General features: G+C 45.2%; 1 protein-coding gene across 3 annotated transcripts in view; it reads right to left on the bottom strand.

Moving 5' to 3' along the window:
• The window catches only part of hoxb3a (homeobox B3a), a 51218-nt gene that overhangs the window by 3164 nt on the left and 22931 nt on the right, over positions 1 to 25123 (bottom strand). The window contains exons 1-3 of one of the 3 annotated variants that reach the window (XM_085785184.1): positions 22070 to 22243; positions 13386 to 14113; positions 7636 to 8507 (exon numbers count right to left, since the gene is read on the bottom strand). In XM_085785184.1, the coding sequence (XP_085641310.1) occupies positions 7639 to 8507; positions 13386 to 13989 (1473 nt within the window). In that variant the 5' untranslated portion in view covers positions 13990 to 14113; positions 22070 to 22243 and the 3' untranslated portion in view covers positions 7636 to 7638. Of the gene's footprint in view, positions 1 to 5027; positions 8508 to 13385; positions 14114 to 22069; positions 22244 to 25123 lie in introns of those variants that run through there. The other 2 variants (XM_085785183.1, XM_085785185.1) reach the window with 2 other exon arrangements.

The raw sequence follows: 25123 nt of genomic DNA, 5'->3' as shown, positions 1-25123 counted from the left end.
AGGTGTTTGACTCAGCGGTAGAGAGGAAGAGACAGATTGGCTTCAAACTGAGACAGAGTTAGATTTGACTGTGGGGAGATGACGGGTGCCTCCGGGTGTAAGTCGACTTTTTATTTTATTTCATGGACTTTGTGTTTATTTTGTTGTTTGGACTGTGGGTTGTGTTCTGAAGAATATTGTCTAAATATAATCTGGACCTAAAATAGTCTGGCACATGGGCTGCAGAATTCTCCCTGCAAGCCTCCATGTTTGTGCCCCCCCCCCCCTCCTCTCCTCTCCCCTCCACTGGTGTGAGTGTGTTAAAAATTTGTGTGAGAGTTCACAGCGAGGTCGCTCCACGACACCGAAGGAGGTGAAACATGTTCCTGCTAATAGTAAAAAATAATAATCCAGCTGCAGTAGAGACGCGAGGAGGCCCTTTACACTCTAACAGGACGCACATGTAGATTTTTTTTTTTTTTAAATAAAGATCAAGACCTCGGGAGTTTAGCAGAGGATATTTTTTAGGGAGGGCTCGAGGAACCCCGAGTGGAAAAAAAAAAGAAAAAAGTGTCGGTGATCAATCTTTCTCTCCCTGCAAAGAGGCTGACAGCAGCTCCGCTCTCTGCTGCATAACAAGGAAAGCTCCAGTCTGTCTCTGTCCTGCAGCTCCACTCTCTTTCACTGCCTCTGATTCTTTTCTCATGACTTTTGCGCGCATCGAAAAACTATGCGCGCGCGCGCACGGGGAAACGTCACGCGAAATATTGCATCTATTAAAAAAAAAAAAAGGAGCAGTTATCAGACTTAAAAAAAACGGGTGTAAACTATGTGAGGCTCGCACATCGTTCCCAGGGATCTGACAAAAAGAAAAAGGAGTGAGAAGGAGCAGGAGTGTGTGGGAGTGAAGGAGTGAAGGCCATTGAGCGCAGCAGAAAGCGCAGGCAGTGAGTGGGCCGAGGCTCAACTCTCAACTCACACTCACTCAGCAAACACAGCACACAAGCTGCTGACTGAGCTGCAGGGTCACACAATACGCGGAACCACGTTCTTTCTTTTTTGTTTTTAAATTTTATTTTTTGTATTTTATTCTCTCTTTTTTTTGTCTTTTATAATTTTTAAAATAGATTTGTAAGTGTTGTGGTGGAGAGAAGCTGGTCCTGCCGTCGTTTCAGGGGAGCACACGGACTAACTCCTAAACTCTGTATGACTCATCTCATTTCATCCAGTTTTGATTTATTTTATCTTAATCCATTTAATTCTATTTAGCAGTTCACACTTTAGTGATGGGCTACGAGTAATAACAGATTTATTTTTTTTCTTCCATTTAAGCCACTGGATTTAATTTACTTAATTAAATGTTTAATTAACAATAATTCATATTTGGATTTTGATTGGTCTATCTGAGGCATCTGAATTTGTTTTACAGGAAACAACCTGTAAAACAAATTCAGATGCCTCAGATGCTACATAATTGTACATTCTCCTTCCCCCCAAGTCTGTTTGGGGAAAAAACGGATTTATGCAGTAGGCTACCAAAAAAACAACCATTAGTATATGATACTATATATATATATATATATATATATATATACACACACACTATAAAACTAAAACTAAACTAAACTAATAGAACTAAAAATATATATATGCACTATAAAACCCTAACCTTATGTTGATAAAACACCAGAGGTCTTTTAGCATGCTATCAAATTCATATATTTAAAAGACCTCTGGTGTTTTATTAACAGATCCCTCCGCCTTCAGATAACTAAACTAACCCTAACTCTAAACTCCTACTAAGTTACAGATCCAGAAAAGTAACGCCTGTGTGTGTGTGTGTGTGTTCTAGTCAGAGCTGGACTGGTTTCAGCTGCGCCTGCCTTGCTGAAGCCGAGCCGAGCTCTTCGTCTGTTTTTATGAGGCAATAAATTAGATCCAATCTCTGCTTATTGGTGTTTTTATTGTCTGTTAGTCCAACGGAGATGTAAAGGGAAGTGCGGCCATTATTTATGGGAGCCTGATTTATGTTCCAAGTTTTAAGCTGCTCTCGGGCCTTTGAGCACACGCCGCGTGCGAGAGAGAGGGAGAGAGAGAGAGAGAGAGAGAGAGAGAGAGAGAGAGAGAGAGAGAGAGAGAGAGATGGGGTGGGGGTTAGAGATCACGTGACCATGCAAGGCGCAGGCCTCGGGCTTTTTTTTTGTTTTGGTCATAAATATGAACAGAGGAAATATGTGTGTGTGTGTGTGCGTGTGTGTGTGTGTGTGTGTGTGTGTGTGTGTGTGTGTGTGTGTGTGTGTGTGTGTGTGTGTGTGTGTGTGTGTGTGTGAGTTTGTAGAAGTCAGTGAGTGAGTTGGGTTTAGGTCACAGGTGGAATATGTGTGGTTTCCTGTCACTGAAACACGTGTTATCACTTTTTCAACAGTAACTTTTTCACACCAATCATACAATTTGTGCAGAAGAAAAAAACAACAATCTAATGGGGGATGAGCTGAAAAGTAAAAAAGATCAACACACTCCAGTCTGAGACCTGTCAAGGAAATGACAGACAGCTCCACAGCTCCAACCATCTGCTGGACACAGTCAGACCTCTGCTCACTAAAAGATCACTCCTATATTTATGAAAAAAAAAAACACCAATAATAAAAAAAAAATTAAAAGAACCCTCCTGTTGAGAGAAGATAGTTTAGTATCAGTAACAGTCAGACCACTCACACTGAGAACTGGCTCTGAAACTCTGAACTCATCAGGGATCCTGAGGAATGTCCATGTAGAGGAGCAGATTTTTCTCATGTGAAGCACAGAATTCAAAGGTCAAACTGGGTTTCAGGCAGCGTGTTGCTCATGGACACATCAGCAGCATGTCCTGCTGACTTTACCATCAAAACACATTATTTTCTTTAATCATCATATCGCTGCCTATAATTCCAGCATTTCCTCCAGTAGTGTAGGCCTACTATGTCTGCAGTTTTCATCACCAGCTGTGACAGTTACCACTGCTGAAAACATCTGTCAGGTTCAGTTGTGTGAGGGCGGCTTTGACTGATATCAACACTGAGTTGGAGCTTTGTGATTTAGAGTAATCAGACAAAAGCCACAAAGTCTGAGAGGTCTGGCACGATCATAGCTGCAGATTCAGGTATTAGATTTTACTAGAGAATCACTGTTGGCTGTAACTTTAGAGCTGAGCTGGGATACAGCCCAGTATTTGACACTATAGAATCAGTGGAGGCTCGGCGCTGGCGTTGCTATGGTAAATGAACACCGGCCACCAGCTAACAGTAGCATAATAGGCCGTGACTGCTACATTTGCCAAGTTACCAACCGTCGCTCTGTGTAGTTTGTAAAGACAAGAGCAGACTTAAAGGGTGAAGATGTTTCTTTTTAATGGCTGACATGTTACATGCAGAGCTGGCCTTGACATTTAATAATAGTTTTTTTTGACAGTGACGCTTTTAGCCTCAGGTAGGCTATCGACTCGATATTCAATACTGGCATCAGTGTCAGGTGGTCCCTGAACCAGATAGGCCTCGCGGCGACACCTGGTCTGGGTCCGGAGCAGCATTAACAGACCATGTGATCCAACACGTGACACGTATGAGAGGAAATACTTGCAAACACTGAGCGTTAGTCATGTTTCTAAAGAAGCTACTTGTCTAGGTTTTTGGCTATTTCTACATAGCATAACATCAGCATCACTTACCGGCCTGGGAAGTCGTTGACTTTACAGTACAAGAGGTTATAAGGCGTCCTCTTCTGGGAGTGGCTGCCTGAGCGGGCTGGAGCTAGCTGGTTAGCATGCTAACTTCAGTATAGAGGAAGAGAAATGTTAGAGAGTGAGACAGCTCTTAATGAGTAAAGGAATTCATTTGGTGCTGAAGCTGCAATGTTTCTTTTTAGAGGTAAATAATGCTTACGCTAGCTTTGTAGCAACAGCTATAAACGTACGTATACCTCCTTTAAAACATTAAAGGAGAAGTATAGTGACCTTTTGACTTTAAGGTTTCAGATTATTTATTGATCTATTAGCCTATTTGTTGAACTTACCAAGCTGATTTAAGAAGAATATGTTCATAATTTTAAAAAGTTGCATGTGCTGAAGCTAGTTTGGATGTTTTCATAGGCCTGCTGTTTGATTTCTGCTCCTCCTGAAGGCCAGCAGGAACTCAGTGTCTATGTTTTCGTGTTGCCCTGACAACCAATACCACCGGTGTCAGCAAGTTTTCACCTGATAACGTCTCAGCCTATTCCCGCGGGGGAGGGGGATTTATCAACCAATACCAAAGTGAGTGGAGTTCTTCACAAAACTGACGATAGCTCTGAATAACATAACCTTTTATTAAAGAATTGTTTGACAGACAACTCTCTCAACAATCAAAGAAAAGGGAGCTACAAATGACAAAGAAAGAAGTTGTTCTTCTCCAAAAAAGACTCGTTCTTTTTTTTCTCCAGCTAATAGTTTGTCTAACTTTTCTGACTATGCCAGGGCGGGTCATCGATCCCCACCCTCGCCTTTTTCCTTGTACAAGCCAAGACATTTATGTACAAGGGTCATTATAGGAACATAAAAACTACTTATTTTCTTCTAAAATACAAGAACTAAAAAAATTTCAGTACAATGGACAAGAAGAAACACAACGTTGTTTTTTTTTTTCTTTCATAACAGGTAAATACTAAAAAAGTACAGTATTTTTTCTTGATATAAATACATGAAGGATAAATAATAATACAAAACAGAAGGTCTTCTTTAAACTGGCTATAACAAATAAATATTTAGATATGAATGTTCACTTGAACACACATTGACGAAAGACGCTTTGATTGGAGGGCCTTCCGTCTTCAAAATAAGATTTCATCATTATTATTATTATTTTTTACCTTTAACCATCAAAATGTAAACTCTAAGTGCAACAATGATGCCCAGATGTGAAAAGCATTTGTATGAATCTGCATTTTAAAAACCACTGGTTCACTGTCAGAGCATCAGTGAGTGTTGTAGGGGCATTAGCGTGTGTGTGTGTGTGTGTGTGTGTGTGTATGTGTGTGTGTGTGTGTGTGTGTGTGTGTCGTCCCCGCGCTGCCCTCACTGACTGCTCCGGTCAAATAAAGCCAGTGGTTTTTAAAATGTGTGATGCACACCAGCTCAGATTTCTGGGACATGCATTTTTGTTCAAATATATATACCCTGTATCCACGTTAAAAAGTCAAGATATGTGAGAACAAAAGAAAATAAAAAAATGTGGACTTTAACGCATTGGTGTGGCGCTAATGTAAGTGAACCCTTCCAAAGTGAGAGAGAGAGAGAAAGAGGGAGGAAGAGGAGGGGAGAGAGAGAAAGAGAAAGAGAGAAAGAGAGAGAGAGAGAGGAGGGCAATGACTTACCCAAACATAAATAAATAGTGTTCTCCACTCTTATTATTTACCCTGTGTCGATGATGTGCTAAAATAAGAACATTAAAGATTTCTCTTCCATGTTTGTTTGAAGATGTCAACAGCTGGAACAACCCGGCTGTGGATGTGTGTCAACGAAAGGAGGCTAGCTTAGTGTTGCCCTGTGTGTGTGTGTGTGTGTGTGTGTGTGTGTGTGTGTGTGTAGGTGTGATTAGCTAACGTAGCCTAACACACTGTGTTGTGTCTATGGGAGCCGGTCTAGCCTCTGAGCTCGTAGCTTCATAAACCCTGTTAGAGTGATGGTGGTGAGTACATATGCATGAGTGATGGATGGATGTGTGTGTGTGTGTGTGTGTCTGTGTGTGTGTGTGTGTTGGGGTTGGTAGGGGGGGGGGGGGGGGTGTCAGTGTGGGGCGGTGGAAAAGTTTGGCCTCCTTCAGAAGCCGTGTGCTGCTGCCACAGACAGGAGACAGTGTGTTACTTGTGATTGGGGTCTGAATGGACAGAGACAGGTACGACAGGAGACAAAAAGAGACGGCGAGGCCAGGGGAGCGCCATCCGGGGGTTTTGATGCACTCTGTGGGAGCGGGGGGGTGTGGGGGGGGGCTGATGGAGAGGCGGCGGCTCGGCCCGGCTGACAACAGCATGTGTTGCCTGGAGGGGAGAGAGCTGGGCGTCATAAATCTACCCACCTCGTTAACTGCCCATTAAAATCTCAACTATTTCATTTACCAGGCGGGAGAGCTGCCTGAGTGTGTGTGTGTGTGTGTGTGTGTCTTACGGGCTGATTTTATTATCAAAGTACAATTTTAAAACCACATACTAGTTGTAACAGAGCTTTATAGGCTTTTTTTTTAAACTACGTGCTATCTGAACTACTGCTGCAGTCTCCTCCGTCTGAGCGAGAACTGTCCAGGAATACACTGGAGGGAGGATGTTATCACTAGCAGATCATTATGCTGCACTTCATTTGTTGGCTAATTTAAATAGAAGACAGAATGTTTTATTTTAGACTTTACTTTGAAGGACCATTGATTGAACGCAGCAGATTATTAACTTAATGAATAGAGATTCAACAATGGTGCTCAGTGTACACACGCAGCTACTGATGTGAGTGTGGAGGACGACTGACTGTCCACCTTGTCCTCCATGTCTACAGTAGGATGCAGGGTAACTATTAGTACCGAGAAATATTGGCCCGATATTGGTTGATAATAATCGACCATTAAATATCGGCAAAAATACACAGATAAGTCCAATAATAACATTTTTTTGACAATTACAAGAGCCAGTTCTAATTAGCCAACATTGCCTTGACATTGCTCATCTTCAAGTTGATTTAAAACTATAATAAATGCTGTTTTTTGAAGAGTCATAACCGCTGTTGTTTTTGTTGTGATTACAACAGTAGTGATGTTGGTTCTATTATTTGGTTAAGTCGGAGGCAGAGCTATAATGTTAAATTCATCTTTACTCACTACATCTTTGCCTTTCTTAACCTATATAAACTATTAAAACTGTTATCGGTATCGGTGATGAGAAGCAGGAAGTTATCAGTTATCTGTATCGGCGTTAAAAAAGACTCATCATGCATCCCATGTCTACAGAATGATTGGCTGCCCTGGGACTAAGTGATACGTGGTGAAGGTCCATGAGAGGCTTCGTGTTAAAATCTGTAAACATTGGTAAGAAATAAAGTTCTGTTTTTCTAATGAGAGGTTTAAAAGACATTGAACAACTATTCTCTGTGCTGCTCACTTCCTGTATGAGGATGTGAGGCTGAAGCAGTAGAGAGAAGTTAGTGAGTTTGGTCCAAGACTATAAAATTCTTTGAAGGTTCTGGCAGCTACCATTGATTTAACTACTTGCAGGAAGTTCATTTTATCTTTGCTCGGTTTTTTTTCGGGTTTTTTTTTTTTTTTGGCAACGTTAATGTTTTATGGTTTGGCTTCGCTGCAGCTACTAGCTTACAGACACCACCTCTGTTTGGTTGAAATGAAAGTAACTGCACTTTTAAGGTACCAGCGAAAGACTGGACGGGGGCTTTCTGAGGGCGGGGGCAAACGGGGCGGGGCCGTTTGAGCGCGGGGCAAACCGCAGGATGGCTGTTGCCTGTCTTGTTTTGTCTCTCCTGTCGTCCCCCTTGCAGCAGTAGCGGTGGAGCCCCCCACATGGTAGTTAGTCTGTTAGTGAGTCTCGTCGTGTTAACTCGTTCTGTTGTCGTCTTCGCTAGTTTTCTACGTCGTCATTTGTTTTGTTCCAAACCTGCTACAGGTGAGTGAGCTTGGGTGCTTCCTGGATTCTGCCCTGAGTGGAGGTGTGGTGCGCCGACAGCTCCGTGTAGGTGGGGTGCGTGGGCGGCTCGCAGGGACCCGGGGGGCCCCCTCCGCCCACGTGGTGCTGGTTGGCGGCCGACATCGGCCCCGCCCCGTTGTAGTCCATTGTTTGATGGTGGGGGGGCGTGGGGCCGAGGTGGTTTAGCCCGTAAATGGAGGGCCCCGAGCCGGGCATGGGTTCCACGTAGCTGCCGCCCCCCACGTAGACCGGACTGGCCTGCATGTTGGTGGGGGTCCCGTAGCCGGCGCTGTTGGCCTGCACCAGGCCGTGGTGGGGGTGGGGGTCGCCGTAGTCCGGGTCCGGGGCGCCGTACTTCTGCTGGGAGGGGCAGCCCTTCATGGGGACGTTGGAATAGGCAGTGGACATGGAGTAGGACACTCCCTGGTGGGGCTTCCCGAAGGACGGCGGGGACGGGGCGTCGTAGCCCCCACCCCCGCCGCCCCCCCCTCCCATGGAGTGTATGGAGTTGAGGAAGCTGGCGGACGACTGCATGGTCAGGGGCGGGGAGCCGGTGGGCGAGGGCCCTCCGGAGCTGGAGCTCAGCCCCTTGGACTTCTGGTCCTTCTTGTACTTCATGCGCCGGTTCTGGAACCAGATCTTGATCTGGCGTTCGGACAGGTTGAGCAGGTTGGCCATCTCCACGCGGCGCGGCCGGCACAGGTAGCGGTTGAAGTGGAACTCCTTCTCCAGCTCCACCAGCTGGGCGCTGGTGTAGGCCGTGCGGGCACGCTTGGACGACGCCGAGGAGCCGCTGGTGGGGCTCTTCTCCCCGCTGCTCCCGCTCTCCGCCCCTCCTGATGCTGAGGACACAAAACAGAGACACAGCCAGTGAGAACAACTGTGTATGGAGAAAACAGAAGAAAAAAATACAAGAGGGGGGAAAAAAAGAAAAACCTTGAAGATGAAGAGAGAAAATGCGGGAGAAATGAAGCAGAGAGGAAGACAGAATAAGAAACAGGTGAAAAGAAGATTAAATAAAAACTGAGCGAGGCAGGAAGGCAGAGAGAAGAAAACATTATCAGGCTGCATGCTGGAGGAAACAGAAATCATTCCAGTTCTTAATAAAGCAGAGGGGGGTCCAGGCAGGCTGAATTATCCCTTGATATTAGTTGTCAACACTTCATAACAGTGGCAGTTATTAAGAGGCCGAGGCCTCGGAGCTGGCCGAGGGCGGATAAATTGCATCTTGGCTGGGAAGACGAAGCCCCGGCAGCAACAGGAGGTGCAGCACCGGGACTACACAGGCTGATGTGCACTTCACTTCTGCTCGCCAGCTACAGTCAAACTTCTCAGCACGTTTTTCGTCATGATAAAAACAGATTTTATCACATGTTGTCGGATTATTTTTCTATTCGTTTTGATTTGACAACAGCTGGTTTTGTTTTTAATGTGTCATTTAAAAATGTCTCCCTCCAGAACAGAGCAGTAACATATGCAGTGGTAGTCGTTACAGTTCACCTACAATGGAATGAATGTAGAAATGTGATGCTGGGGTTTCTGTTGGGACTTGTGCTCAAGTCTGGATTCGTGCGCTGGGTCGTCTCTGTGTCACTGCTAAGATGAATTTATGGTCTGTTGTGACAGTTTACCTTTATTAGACATACTGCAGCTCCTGCCATTTGGATGTTGCCCTGGGCCGGATTGTGATTGTGATAATATTTTGATTAATTTTGATAAATGCCTTAATGTTTTTTTTTCCTCCAGGTGAAACTCTCATGTCTACATAAATGCTTCCAATGTGTGAGCTGATTCAGTACAGTTCCTAACAAGCACTGAGATGCTGTCCCTCTATAGTTCTATTATATTTTTCTCACTGGTATTTATTTCTAAGGTCAGAGAGAGAGGGGTAACCACTGTGTCATCTAAACGACTGCTTCAAATTCTCCTCAATAAACAGTCTAATCTCTGCTCAGTCAACAGAAAGACTCTTGAAGACTCATATTCATTACGGCAGAGCGCCCTCTATTCTCATTGATAACTACCAATTCAAATAAAATACACTTTCTTCTGCCAGTGATTGTTTTCTTTATCATTCATGCAGATGATATTCAAATGTATCATCCTTTCTCTCTTTCATTTCAAATATCTGCTTGTCATTCTCCCCTCTCTGAAAATCCATTCATCTGTTATCATACATGGCATTTAAATTCATCCTGTTAATATCTTCCTTCTTGCAGTGGCTTCTGGAGGAGGAGGAGGAGAGGAGGAGGAGGCCAGGAAGGGGAGGAAGGAGAGCAACGAGAAGTCAAATCATAACAGGAGGGCGGAGAGCAAGAAAAGGAGGAGGAGGTGCAGGGTGGAGTGGAGCATGTGTATGAATGAAGGTGTACAGGCTGTTGGCTGGAGGCTCCTGGCAGCTGGAGTGACAGTGCTGCTGCTGCAATCAGCTGCTGACTTGTCACAGATGAGAAAGTCAATCACATCTGACTGATTTAAGTCGAGTCTCTTCAGATCTGACAGTGAATACTCTAAGACGGGGTGTCGCAGCGCGTGGGCCAAAACCACGCCCACCAATCCAGCCTGCAGGACGAGTTTGCCAAGACAGAAGAGGAAAGTAGCCTATTGTTGATATTTCAGGTTGTTCATAATGTTTTGTAAACATCTTAAAGGGATAGTTCTGGGGCGGTGCGTGGCGCAGTGGGTAGAGCGGCCGCCCCATGTAGAGGCTACAGTCCTCGCCGCAGGCGTCCCCGGTTCGAATCCCGCGTCGGGCAGACCTTTCCTGCGTGTCATTCCCCCTCTCTCTGCCTCCCCATTTCCTGTCTATCTCTACTGGCATCACTATCAAATAAAGGCAAAAAGCCGAAAAAATATACTTTAAAAAAAAAAAAAAAAAAGAAAAAAAAAAGGGATAGTTCACCCAAAATTGAAATTTCATTCATTATCTACTAAGGGCTGGGAGAAGTTTCAGAGTCCTCCGTGGCTTCTCTGAGTTACAGGGGGTCTCGGCGTAGCAGTGCATGTCCATATAACGGTTGCAAATGGATACCAACTGTCTTCGTAACAAAAAGACACACCAAAAAACATCCAAATACCTCCATGCTGCTCGTATGTAATGTCCGTCTTGTATTGAAGCCCCGAAATGCGAAATTGTCCCCCCCCCCAAAAAAAAAGTCTTTTCGAAGCTCCTCTTCCCCAGTTCGTCCAAATTTGACGAACCGGGAAGAGGAGCTTCCGCTACAAACAAGCTTGAAATATAGACTTATTTAATTTTTTTCGGGACAATTTCGCATTTTGGGGCTTCAATACAAGACGGACATTACATACGAGCAGCATGGAGGTATTTGGATGTTTTTTGGTTGGTATCCATTTGCAACCGTTATATGGACATGCACTGACTATGCCGAGACCCCCTGTAACTCAGAGAAGCCACGGAGGACTCTGAAACTTTTCCCAGCCCTTAGTCGACATGAGGGTGAGTAGATAATGAGTGAAATTTCAATTTTGAGTGAACTATCCCTTTAATAAAGAACTTGTTCTTCTTTGCACTAAGGGAAACATTGTTTCTCATTATTTAAAGGTTATTATGCTGTTATTTTACTGGTCCGGCCAACTTGAGATCTAATTGTGCGGTCTGTGGCCCCCTGAGCTAAAACGAGTTTGACACCCCTGCTCTAAGAGAAAGAAAAAAGTGTCTAAATCACTCCTTCTTATGCATGAAACTGTTTCTCAATCAACAGCAGTGTATCCATCCCAGTGCCTTCCTTACCACATCTCATCAGTGAGTCTAGTAAAGACCTGTACTGATATAATGTCACTGTTACAACAAGGCTGGAGAGGAAGTCAGTTTTTATGCTAGGATAGGAAACGGCCCCCCGACTCCATTTCTGCACTTAACACACAGACGTAATAATGGCATGGGTCCAGTCCTGTCTGCGCTCATATCACCTCCTGCTAGACTGTTTTCTCAGTTACATTGTGGTTGCAACTTAATCGCTGGCTGGATTACTGCGGGCAATGTTTTCTTTTTCTAATGGAAGCAACATTTTCTTTTCAAATCAAGTGCTACATTTTTTTAGCAGCAGGCTCAAGGCACAGTGCTGTCACACCAGAGACCAGATTCCTGTGTGTAGAACAAAAGCACTGTGGTCTAGTTTAAGGAGAGATGAGGGTTTTTGTTTAAATGTAAATATAATGTTGTGTCTGGAGTGACTGTAAACTACCTCTACATTAAACTACACTAGGAACTTTTTTCTAACCTGAAGCAAAAGCTACAAGAGTCTCAACAGAAGCATTTATATTTCACATTGTCAGAGCCATAATAAGTGGATATTGTTCTGCAAGATTAGATGTTTTGTCTAAAGCAGGGGTGTCAAACTTATTTTAGTTCAGGGGGCCACACACTGCACAATTTAATCTTCAGTGGGCCGCACCAGTAAAATAACAGCATAATAAACTATAAATAATGACAACTCTAAACTTTTCCCTTTGTTTTAGTGCAAAGAAAAACAAGTACTACAAATTAAGATATTAAACCAAATGAAGATATTTACAGTTAATGAACGATCCTTTTACAAAAATGATCAACAACCTGCAATTTCTTGGTAAAAATACATGTGATTTCAACAATATGATGCCTCTTCTATGTAATTTTCATACTATAGGCAAATTCATCCCGTGGACCAGACTGGACCCCCTGGTGGGCCGGTTTTGGCCCACGGGCCACACATTTGACACCCCTGATCTAAAACAAACATGTTGTAGGCTACGTGAACATTTCACTGACACGGTGTCAACATGTCTGGGGCCTCACAAATACAGAAACTGACATTTCCCCCTCACGCTCTGGTCATAATTATGTTTCCTTCAAAATGCAATTTGCTGTTGCAAGTGAGTTGCATATAAACAGAATTTCTGTGAGACAGAGCTGATTAATCTACTGCTTGGAAAACGTTCCTCTGCCTACAGGTACATGACTTTGCATTGCCAGGAACAATATAGATTTTCCTGCTGCCTTTACTTGTTTTCTTAAGCACTCCTCTGGCTTTGCAGGAACACTGCCATCCCGCTGCCCTTTGACCTGCTTTACGATTGGCTCTTTGACACAGCAGAGGATTTAAAGAGACCTAAAGGTTCAGTTGAATAACTTGAAGGGAAAAGATTTTAATTTCAAGTTCATATTTTTCAGCTTTCTTGTATAAGAGCCTCAGTGAATCTAGCTCAGCGGCCACAGAAGTTCATTTAAAGACAATGTTATTTATAGGATTTAGACCTGAGCAGACTGGGCCACCGACCACAGAGAAATAATAACCAGCTTGACTGTTTGCCTGTGTTCACGTCCCTGTCTAATCCAGTGCCTGTGGAAACAAACCTATTTTGCTATAATAGTCTGAAGAAACCTTTTTAAAGCCTCGGGGGATCTGGAGCTTGAAAGAGGATGTTGATAAGAGAGGTGAGGAAAGAGGGACGTGGTGATGGGAAGGAGAAGGAGGGATAATGGGAACAAAGACGCTAATGAGGAAGGAAAATGAAGGAGGAAAGAAATGGATGGAGGAGAGAATGAGCTGAGAAAAGGAGTAATGAGAGAGAGAAACAGAGACTGGTGTAGGAGGAGTAATTATAATGCTGAGACATGTTGCTGCTGTGGCACTGTGAGGAGTGGGGGGGGTGGGGTGGGGCATCAAAGCAGGGACAGACAGAAAGACAGGGACAGGTGGCAGTCCACCAACTCAACACACCGTTGCCAGAGTTGTTGCTTGGTGAACAGTTTTTCTGCTTGGTGGCCTGGCGACTCTCTTTCATCCAGGGAAAGATCTGCTTGACCAGGGTGGGGTTGGGGGGCAGCGAGGAGGAGGAGGAGGACGTGGAGGAGGAGGAATTGGACGACTTATTGGGGGCTGATTTGGAGGCCTGGGAGGCCCCGTTACTGCCCCCTGGCTGCGGAGGCCCTGTATTGCCGCTGCTGGGGTTGGGGGGCAGTGGGGGGGACACCTGGGAGCCGGGGTGGTGCTCAGGTGGCAGACTGGGCCGCATGCAGCTGCCGTTCAGCTCCTTGGTCTTGGCGAGCTGCTGCTGCTGCTGCTGCTGCTGCTGCTGCTGGTGGCCGCCGCTACTGCCCAGCGACTGTAGCGAGCAGGCGGAGCGCTGGTACGAATCCACATCCAGATGGGTGGCCGACTGGAAGGCCGGCTGGTGATGGGACACCGGGACCGGGGCGTCGTAGCCCCCGAAGCCGTTGGCCGCCGCCGCAGCCGCCGCCGCCGCCGCCGCGCCCTGCACCTGGTACGACGAGTAGCCCCCGAAGAGCGTCGAGGCGTTGTCGTAGTACGTTGTCTTCTGCATCGCTGAGAGAGGTGGCGGCGTCTGCGTGTGCTGCTCCGGTCCTTGTTGAAAGCCGCTGCCGGAAGACCATTTGGTACCGGGGGTCACGTGACAGCGTCCCTCCAACGGTCCCCTGCAATCTGACCTGAAAGGTTAGGGAGAGGCAGAATGAAGAAATAAGAGCGATAAATCCATCTTCCTTCAGTGAAAGGCGCCATGACATGAATAGAAACCACTGCTTTTCTTTCCTCACCCCCCCTCACCCCTCCTCCCTTACCCTCCCCCTCCCCTCCCCTCTGAGCCCACTGCACAGCCTGCAGATGCTCTGCCGGTGGGGGCACGAGGAGGGCAAACTGTGTTCCCATTCTAGGATTAATGTGAACTGTTTCCTTAAATCACAGCGAGGCTACATGTGATCAAATGTATCAATATTGTACTAATAATGTATTAGTATTATTATAATTATTATTATTGTGGTTATTTGTTTATATATTTATTTATTATGATTATTGCTGTTGCTAGGCTATTATTAAAACTATTGTTGCTGCTGTTGTTGTTGTTGTCTGGCCGATCTACTGTTACTATTAATAGTAATAGACTAGTAGTTGTAGATTTATTTATCAGCCTTTTCATTATGTTATTCACCAATTATTGTTTTTTGTTGTTGTTGTTTTTTCAGCAATCAACCCGAGGACGCTTTACCTTGGATTTATAATTAAAATGAAATAAAAATGTAGCCTATTTTCAGTATTGTTTAAATATAGCCTAATTATGCAATGTTCGTATTAATTCAGTGTCTTTCGTGTCTATTCATTTTTAATGTTATTTGTAATAAAGCTCTACTCCACCGTGTCAGGTGTTATTCCAGCCGGACGTTGACACTCTGGTTGTGTAATGGCGGATGCGGCCTGAGTGTGTACGGTAAATTTTCCTGGTGACTGATGTAGGTAACCTACTTCTGTCAACCTCTGGCTTCCACACAGCCTGTGATTTACTGTAGTAGCCTATTCCATCTGCTCTGCTGTTACCTCACTCATCCTCGAGCTGAGGAGTCTATCTCCGGAAGCGATCGTTGCTGCTGAATATCAGCCTGTTATTGCATCACAGGAGCTTTTTTTTTTTTTTAACAGCTCACAGAAAACTGGAGCATGTTATTGCATATCGAGATATTTGAAAGTTCCAAACCGAGCAACGAAGAAACGAAAAAAAAAAGGGGGAATGCCAATCAATCTGACCACGTGACACGAAATAATAGGCTATTTCTAAGCTATAAAATGTCATTTTGGATTTTTGGTCAAGGGAGAGTGGGGTTAGATTTAAGGCAGTGACTATTTTTCCATCCTTTTTTTCTTTCTTGTTTATGTCTAGACCCATATGTTACAATAAGAACGAAAAAAATGAGAACAACTGCTCTAAGACTGAACAGGCCAGGGACAGATAGGACAGATAAAGAGAGGGAGAAGCTTCAGCAGTCAGTGATCCATTAGGGTCGCTGAGCTGAGTGCTCTATCGTGGTCCCTGAAGGGAGGAACAGAGCAGAAAGCAGAGGGAGTCTCCCCAGACTGACTCCCTATCTGCCGCTCTCCGCCGGGGTGGCCCCGCGCGCCCCGCGCCCCGCGCCCGCTGGAGGCCCGCGTGCCCGGCGCGAGAGAGCACCTGGCATTCACTCCTCCACAGAGATAACACGTCCAACCGGGGAGAAGCAGAGGTGAAGCGGCTCTGCTGCCTTTGTCAGGCTGAGTGTGTGTGTGTGTGTGTGTGTGTGTGTGTGTGTGTGTGTGTGTGTGTGTGTGCTCTCCCACTGTTCGGCCTATACTGCTGCCAATTACCGCGTCCCTGGGTTAATACGGCCACAGCAGCGGCCCACACAGATATTATGCGGCCGTCGGCTCTGCGTTATAACGTCAGAACTCTGAAGCAACGTGCGCGTCTGGGACTTCTGCCTCAAGACAACAATAAAGAGTTGGCCAGTGTGTGTCGGGCCTCAACTACACAAACATACACACACTAAACTGTTGTAAGACACACTGCAAAACCTGTGGTTTCCTACACATGTGGTTGGCTGCTTTAAATAATAATAATAAAACACACACACACACACACAATCCTGGGCCTGGACTGTAGGGCTACATTTATAAAAACAAACAACAATTAACAGCTAAGGAGTAAATGGGAGATAGAATGCACGTGCATGCATGTCCTGTAAAATAAACAACAACAACGGGTAATAAAATGCTGATAAAACAATAATTTTATATTAATATAGCCTAATAAATAAAAAATAAAAAAAACAATCCTGTGTCAAATGCAATGTTTTACAAATCGGATAAATGACGCAGAAACAATGTAATTCCTAATAATTCTTTTCCATAATGAATCATTATTATTATTGTTCCTTTTTTAAAGATTAGACAGGCCAGCCCTGCTCCAGCTCTCAGCACATCACACATGTCAGCCATTTATCTTTCTAGTAGACAAGCTGGAATCCTAATTATTTACTCTGAGGAATAGTCCCAAGGAGAGAGAGAGAGAGAGAGAGAGAGAGAGAGAGAGAGAGAGAGAGAGGCCGTGCCACTGAGTGTAGGAGGAATATGTTATTAAATCATATCGCTGTTTCGCCATTAAACAGGACACGTAATGTCTCTGCCACTAGCTTGTAGGACTAGAGCTTAATACAATCACCAACTTTACTAGACGCCTCCCTGAATAATCCACTTATACTGACAGAGAAACAGCCACCCAAACAAAAACAACAGAGAGAGAGAGAGAGAGAGAGAGAGAGAGAGAGAGAGAGAGAGAGGTCGGCCTTGGTGTCCAATGTCTGTGCTTTATCCTGGGATATAAAATTACAAATGGCGCCTGCCATGAAGAGCTATGCAGGCAGAGAGACAGAGAGAGAATGCATTAACTTGGACAATCCACATATTCCTTATCCCATTAACACACACTGTGTGGTGTGTGTGTATGTGTGTGTATTGGAGAGAGGGGGGCGGAGGTTAAATTATATTGAGCTGTGCCAAGAAACAATGAAGGATTGGCCTGATCAGAGCTATTGTTGCTATGTGCTCATGGCCTCGATTTAGGCTGAAATGGGTAAAACAGTGACTGGTTGGACCCTGTGTGTACAGATGAAACGAGGCTGCAGCACACACACCTGAATATTTTAGTAAGGAATTAAATAAATGTCAGGTGGTGGCAAAATAACAAACCGGAGGCCCACGGGGCATTGAACGCCACACAGGGACGAATGGACCTTCCAGAAACGGGAACAAAAATGGCACAGCTTTGTAAATAAGTGTGTAAGTGAGGGGGAGGCATGGACGGAATGAGCAGGAATGAGAGGGAGAAGAGAAAGGAGAAGGACAGAGATGGAAGGCCGAGGGAAGGGGGGCTACTTGCGGCGGGTATCTGCGGCAGCTTAAAGCATTGTGAACTCTTCTTGAACCGGGATTGAAGTCTATTGGGCCATAAATCACTGAGCCAGCCACTCCGCCGTTCACACACCGACACCGCACAGCGAAACAAACACGCTCTGTATTTCTGGTTTGTTGTTTGAGCTGGTGCGTTACCGGCTGGCCTATAGTCTACTACTACAGCCCATACACCGGTGGTTCTCCTTACCTTTCCCTTTCCTTAGCACCGGTGGTCCCGGTCCAGTCCGGCGCGGAGCCGGCAGCACCGCATCACAGCTTAGTCCCCACCGCACATTCACCAGGTAACCAATAACAATAATAAATAATTACATTTAAAAAAGAAAAAAAAAACAAGAATAAAAAAAAAATTCCGGTCTCGCTTTCTCTCCCGTTTTTCCTCCTCTTTCCTTCCCTTCTTCTCTCCGCGAGCCCGCCGCTCCTCCGGTGCTGTCTCGAGACCAGCGCGGCAGCTCGCGACTACCACCACAACAACAGCTCGTGGAGCAGCGGCGGCGGCAGCGGCCAACCGGACACCGTGGGGCATGAACCGCCCGGCGGGGAGGAGGAGAGGAGAGAGGGATGGAGCGGAGTGGGCTCCACAAGCCGTCGGCGGGGGGCTCGGTGCGCGCGGCCAGAACCAACAGCCGGGTTCGGTGACAGGCTACAGGCAGGCTAGCTAGCACACGAGCTGAACGAGCGTACCGGGAGCCTGCCTGCTGCCTGCTCGCGCCCCCCCACCACCCGCCCGCCCCCCTCCACCACCTCCACCCTCCCGCCCCAGCACCAGCACCAGCACTGCCTGCACCGCTGCTGCCTGATAACAATGGCCTCAAATTTCTTTCTTTTTTAGCCTCTGTCGCTCAAACAGCCACCCAGCCACTCAGCCAGACAGACAGACAGACACACAGACAGACAGAGAGGAGCAGCTCCACCGCTAAATATCACCCCATCCTATTTCTGGGTGGTTGTTCATCCGTCTTTTTTTTTTTTTTTTTAATCCCTCTTCTCCTTCTCCGCGGGTCTCCTGCCTCCCTCGCTCCGTGTCCTCCCTCCCTGTCTTGGCTGTGAGTTGTCTCCTCGCCTGGGTCTGTCAGGGTCTGGGTGCTGGGTTTATTCCACTGGGCTAGCAGCAGCAGCAGCAGCAGCAGCAGCAGCAGCAGCAGCAGCAGTGGGGGCTCTCTCTCTATGTGCTGCCATAGTCACGAGCCTATTCTCAATATGTTGTTTACAAGCAGCCCGGCTCTGTACTCGTGCACTCGTTGATTCCCACCAAAGAGCTCAGCGTCACTCACAAATTATGCTAATTTCACAGGCTGGAAGTGAAAGATGCAGTCAGCTCCGTTAGCCCCACACACACACACACACACACAGGCTGCTGACGCACGTGCCCTCAGTTGACTACATTTGTAGCACTCCTCATCACATTAGGCTACAAATTTGCCAAGTAGCCTAAACTTCAACACAACTTTCACACAGTAGCATATAAAGAAAATGTTGTATCCCTCTTAAAATGCTTTTTTTTTCTCTTTTTCTTTTTTTTCAAATGGCCTCTTATTTTCTATTTACTATAAATATGTTAGGCTGCAGTCAACAGCCGTCTCATAGCGGGCCTATGCTTCTCGTGCAAGGCTAACTCTATTTGTAGGCTGTGTTACTCAGGGTGAGTCCTGCTGGACAGAGATGTCAGCCTCAGGCACTTATTAGTATTATTATTATCTATATTTTAATTTCACAATGAGGGTCAGCTGCTCCTGTCCTGTGTTAGTGTGGTAGATTAGTTTAGTGCAGTATTTACTGATCTGGGACTGTGTAAATTAAAATTATTGGCACTACCGTCAAACTAATTTGCACGCTGCAGTCTGACAGAAGAGAGAAGTGGAATATAAACACATCCAGAGTGATGAATAAACTACAGTCAGAATAATTATCAATTCTGAAGATAAATCCACCTGATGGCATTATAAGGATCTTGGCATCAGTTTCTTCTTAAGCATTAACTTTACTGCTTCTCTTTTGGGTGCTGTTGAGGCTTCTGCATTTAACAACCTATTAACAGCCAGCCTGGTTTCACCACATGGTGAATCAATAAGACCCAGTTACTGAATTTTTTTTTTTCTTTGTTAACGGACTAATCCGAACAAGAACAGAATTAAATGACACATAAACACTTTGAAAATGTTTATGAAAGGAGAAGTGTCCTATGTGTATATATATATATATATATACTATATATATTCACCTGTATCGTTATAGCTGATGTTTTCTTGCTTTTTGCAATTTAATGTTTCTGCAGTAGCTTCTTTAAAAGTTCTACAACAAGTTCAGTTGCCTACGACTGGCTACAGTCTGACCCTCACACATATAACACACACATCCACACTCTTGGAAAGTATGAGATAATTTAAACTGCAATGTCCTGATCATTCACATGTTTTTAATAACTGTGAGACATTGGTACAGTGATGCAACATGAGAGAGCAGCTTCCTTCCATTTCCCTCTCTCCCTCCTGAACCCACAGGAAATGTGACTCTTTCTTTAAGAGAGCCTCTTGAGGCTCATCCTGTCCCTCTGCCTGCACAAACCAGACATGCAGACTGTGCTGTTAGAATTTAAACACGTGATTGCTAATGTTTAAGCAGAGAGGAAAAAAATAGAATAAAAAAAAGACTACCAGGCCAGAGAGAGAGAGAAGCTAGGCCTCTCAAATCAGTCCTTGCAGGTCTTTTTTTTTTTTTTTTAGGAAGAGAGCATATGTTCCTCCTTGTGTTTTGACTTCAACACACATGGGAGGAAGACAGGAAGAAGTGCAACAGCATGTGGAGAAAAAGGTGAAGTGGGCTAAAAAGAAAAAAAAAGAAAGAAGAAGCTAGAATGACACAAAACCCCAGAGGGAAAGAGACACAACAAGGTGAGGCCAAAATGGAAATGAAAATATGAAGGCGTCTCCCAGAGTTTCCACACACACATACACACACAGACACACACGCTGTCTCTATAGCGTTCTCTCCCGCTTCCCTGTATTTTTATTATTCAGGACGCTACCCCTGTCGTTTATGGCTACGTAAGATTTATGAGTTCTCTCGCACCCAGCAGCGTGTGTGTGTGTGTGAGTGTGTGCGCCTCTCTCTCTGTGTATAAACAGCCCAACTTTAAAACAGATAGCATTCGCTGTGGGCTGCTGGAATGAGAGGATGAGCTGTGTGTAGGTGGGAGGTGGGAGCCTGAAATGTGTCCGACTGCAACTTTTTCCCTTCCGAGCTCTTTGTGGACGGAGGATCTGCTCAGCAACATTACTCATTAACCAAACCACTAATCAGCTCTTTCTTTTGTCTGTCTTTTCTCTTTTCTTCTGCTTGCATTGAACAGAGGTGTGGGAAGAGAAGTGCACATATGGAGAAATAAGCAGTGCGGATTACACGTATGTATTGACTTGTAAAAGCAGGCCGCTGCTTGTAAAGGATGGCAACTTCTGCTTTATTTTCCTTGGACGTTCAGACGCGCATCGGCGCCTCCGTGTTTCGGATTGAGTCACGGATATTGGGTTTCACAACTGAAACTCTGTGCCCTGCAGAGCTGTGGAAACCCTCCGAACACTTTTTTTTCTTTTCCTCCCTCTGGGACTTGAGACATTCAGGGCACTGAGGATGACACTAAGGAATTTCCTCTGACTACACACCAGACTTCATATTCTATCTTCCCCACAGCTCCACGCAGCGCTGCTGTGAATAACCAACTCTACAATATATGAATGATTTATGTGCCATGTTTGTTCCCTTATGTGATGTCAAGTGAAATATTGAAAGCATCTCAGCTGCTACTGCTGGTTAGCATGTAGCATCATTAGAGCTGCTGCAAAGTTGTGTTTTAATAAGTGTCCTATGGAATGATGGACTGAGCCGCTCTGCTTCCTGCTGCGGATGGACCCGCCATCACACTGCCCTTCACACCTCTGGATTATATTACATTAGCACGTGTCATTACATTAGATTACATCACCCTCTCTCTCTCTCTCTCACACACACACAGGCACACAGGCCTACACACACACATACACAGAGAGAGAAAGACACGTACCCTACACACACACACACACACATATCCAGGAAACATTTTCCATGCATTAAGCTGCACCCTGTGCACATTTATCTCTATTTTAGAGGCAAAACTGGCTCGTAAAAAAATACATAATTAATTTAAATATATCAACCGAAGTCTGACGCTACTATTTTAGTAGTAGGCTAGCTAGTTATTCTGAGCTCTGTGCAATGGCTTTAGAAACGTGGACTTTCCTGTATAATAATAATAATAATAATAATAATAATAATAATAATAATAATAATAATAATAATAATAATAATAATAATAGAAAGGTAGCTTATTATTATTTTTTGTCTCAGTTTGGAATGGTGCGGACAATGAAAACAACCGTTCAACAAGACATCAAATATTTTTCTATAAATAAAGAAAGAAGAAAATAAGGCTTAAATAAATAAATAAATACATAAATAAATAAATGAGATCAGCGGTTCTATTTCTGGAGAGTTTTAACAAACTGAATGGATGTTGTTTTAAAGTGAATGGCCACTCTGTCTCCTGCTGCGTGTGGCTTTGATCATGTGTGGAGGTGAGAGCACAAATACACAGAGTTGTATCAATACAGGGATGAAACGAAAACAGTCAGACTCACCGAAAGATTTCCTCTTATTCCCAAATGTTTTGGTGGAAGGAAGCGGCTTCCAGAAAGCTCCTAGGAACTGCGGTGCAGGACAGAGGGGGGAGAGGGATGGGGGGAGAGAGGGGGGTAAATAGAGGGAGAGAAGGGATAGGAAAGAAAGAGAGATGCAATCAAAAGGTCTCGGTAAAAAAAAAAAATCCGATACAGAGCACAGACCTCTTGTAAAGTGTATCGAGCGGCAGGGACAGGCAGGAGCCGCTGACAGGTACAGGCCTACTGCTGACCTGAAATTATTCTCGCTGAAATCTCGGAATAATAATAAAAAAAAAAGCAATAAGAGCAGAGGGGAGGATGAAGGCTGGCTGGAAGTGATCTCAGTGATCTCTCTTATTGATCCTGGTTATCATATTACACATCCTATTACATTTACCAGGTTTTTTCCCCTCCCTCCCTTTTAAAAAACACCAAACCAGGAGGAAATCTCTTATCTGACCTCCCTGTTGTAAAAGTCTTTAACATTTAACGACGGGAAAAATGGCGGCGCTTCCCATCAATATAGTGCATGATCAAAAAGTCAGGATGGAGGGAATTTAAAAATGATCCAGAATTAATCCGTAGAAATGAGCTCGTGGAGGAGGCGAACACGCCCTTCACAAAATAATAACACAATAAAAATAAAATAGATCTAAAAAAAAAAAGAAAAGAAAAAAGAAAGACCTGCTTAGTTATTCCATAATTAGCCTAGCCATCTAAAAGACACAACAGAACTGATACAACTTGAACACACAAACTGCTGAAATATTATTCGCCAAATAAAAGCATCTAAGGGCAAAATCTAAAATCCTGAACCCCAGCCATTTGAATGGGAATGACCACAAACTCTAAACCAAAGCCTGATGTGGAGCCATGATGCAACACACAGCCTGTAACCGCGCTGCGTAAACACTCAACAAACAACTCAACTAAAGATGTTGCTCAACATGAGGTAAAAAAAAAAAAAAAAAAAAAAGTTGTTGTTTCCAGCGGGTTCTTCATGATCCACACACCGTGAGCATCATTCAGGCTGAACGACACACACACACACAGACACACACATGGCGGGGGCCCGGTTCTCCTCCTGTGGGGAGCTGGAGGCGCGCGTGCCGTCCGCCGGTAAAGGCGCATTCCCCCGCCGCCGCTCAGCCCCATCCTGCTCCGTTCAGGTGGAGGTGGAGCTGTAAACTGTAGAAGAGCGGTGACGATGCGCGATGAAACGCGCTGTCCGCCTCGGCGCGGTGCCGCTCTTATTATTAAAGTGCTGGAATAAAATCTCGGGCTGCTCCTGTTTCTGCTCGTGACAGCTTCCCCCAAACACATAAATCAAAAGCGAGGATCCCCCCCGTCCTCCCCGTACCAGCCGATACCACCACCACCACCACCACTGCTCTACTCCTACTGCTACAAAGTTATTTATTGTTTTCCTCCTCCGTGCACTCACACACAGCTCTGGCTGCTGTCCATCCCCATCACAACAGCGGCCTGCCGGGGGATTCTCCTCCCTGGTCCCCCCTCTTTCAGCCCTGCGGGTTGGAGCCGCGGAGCAGGAGTGGACTAGTCTAAAGTTGCCCAGAAAGTGATGAAGGGGGCCGACTAGCTTAGCCAGCTAGCCTATAGGCCGAGACAAAGGGAGGAGGCCGCCTCCAGAGCCCCACAACAGCTGATGAGCCAAATTTTGAGTGGTAGAGAGCAGACTGGGGAAGAGAGGGGGCCTGAAGTCAGGCATCCAAATAAAACAATGCAGACATGTTGTTCTCAGGCCGGATGGGATGGAGTGAACATGTGTAGTTGAAGGGTGGGACAGCAGCAGGGGACGCTGGAGGAGTTCATGGAGGCAACAAAGGAAGGTGAAGGCTCACTCTGCTGCTTGCATTACCGCTCAGTCTATTTGTGTGGATTCTGTGGGATCATCCAAACACAGATGCAGATGTGTACAGGTTAATGCACGGCTGAGGTAAACAGCTTCTTCACAGGGAGGGTCCTCCGTTCTGCTGCTTGCTGCTGTGGCCCAGCTGCCTTTTCAACTCTCTCACAGTCTGAGCGGGTTTTTATCACCGCTCTCTGCTCTTATCTCTGCCTGGTCTGCTGGTGCCATCACCGCCTTGCCTTGACACACACACACACACACACACACACACACACACACACACACACACACACACACACACATCCGCACGCAGCAACATATGCTCCTTCTCAGAGCAGCTTACATTCTGACTGGTTTATCAAAGGCTGCGAGCTGGGTCTGAATAAACAGCTGTGGTACCTTTAGTTGGCTCTGATGCGTTTTATACTTTGTCCTCATACAAACAACAACACGTGTTCTGACCTTCTACATCAACGAGGAGGGGAGGGGGGGCAAACTTTTTGGCTCAGGGGGCCACAATGTGACGGCCGGGCCTGGCCAGTACCAGATGGATGACATGTAAAAGCCATGACCTAAGAGTCAAAGAAAACTTACATGCAGTTTCAGTGGGAGCAGTGTTGTAGGTCACTGCATCAAAGTTTGTGGTCTTTGCTATAGTTGGAAAAACTTTGTACCAGTATAAACAGGCCGGATTAAAAAGCCCACTGGGCCGCATATGGCCCACAGGCCATAGTTTGTCCAAGGCTGCTCTAGAGTGAGTATCGCTTATACTTTACAGACTTAAAATAAGGGGGCAACCAAAGTACTGATGGCATTTGATACTTTCACCTGTCAGATTCTAGCTAATACTGAAATTCACAGTGAATAATTGTAAACTTCAAAGTATCCTAACTGGTTGTCTTACTTGGATGACATGACAGACTGGAACTGTTGAACTCCTCCGAGCCAGAATCACACTGAGCATGTTGACATATTGAAGATACCAGGTGTATTTGGTTACAAGATTACAGCACAAACATGACACGCGTGTAACTGATGTGGCTGCTTAAAGACAGGTTGATTTTTCCCTGCTCGACTGCGGCACAGTGTGTGTTTTTTAAATGAGCACTGTTTTTGCAGCCGACCGTCACAGCTCAAATAGTCTACACTCTAATTATAGCCCG

This window comes from Trachurus japonicus, chromosome 8, assembly GCF_045865225.1.
Source record: "Trachurus japonicus isolate A0001 chromosome 8, Traja_1.0".
In the NCBI taxonomy this organism is placed as follows: domain Eukaryota; kingdom Metazoa; phylum Chordata; class Actinopteri; order Carangiformes; family Carangidae; genus Trachurus; species Trachurus japonicus.
This window is presented reverse-complemented; position numbering and strand designations above follow the sequence as displayed.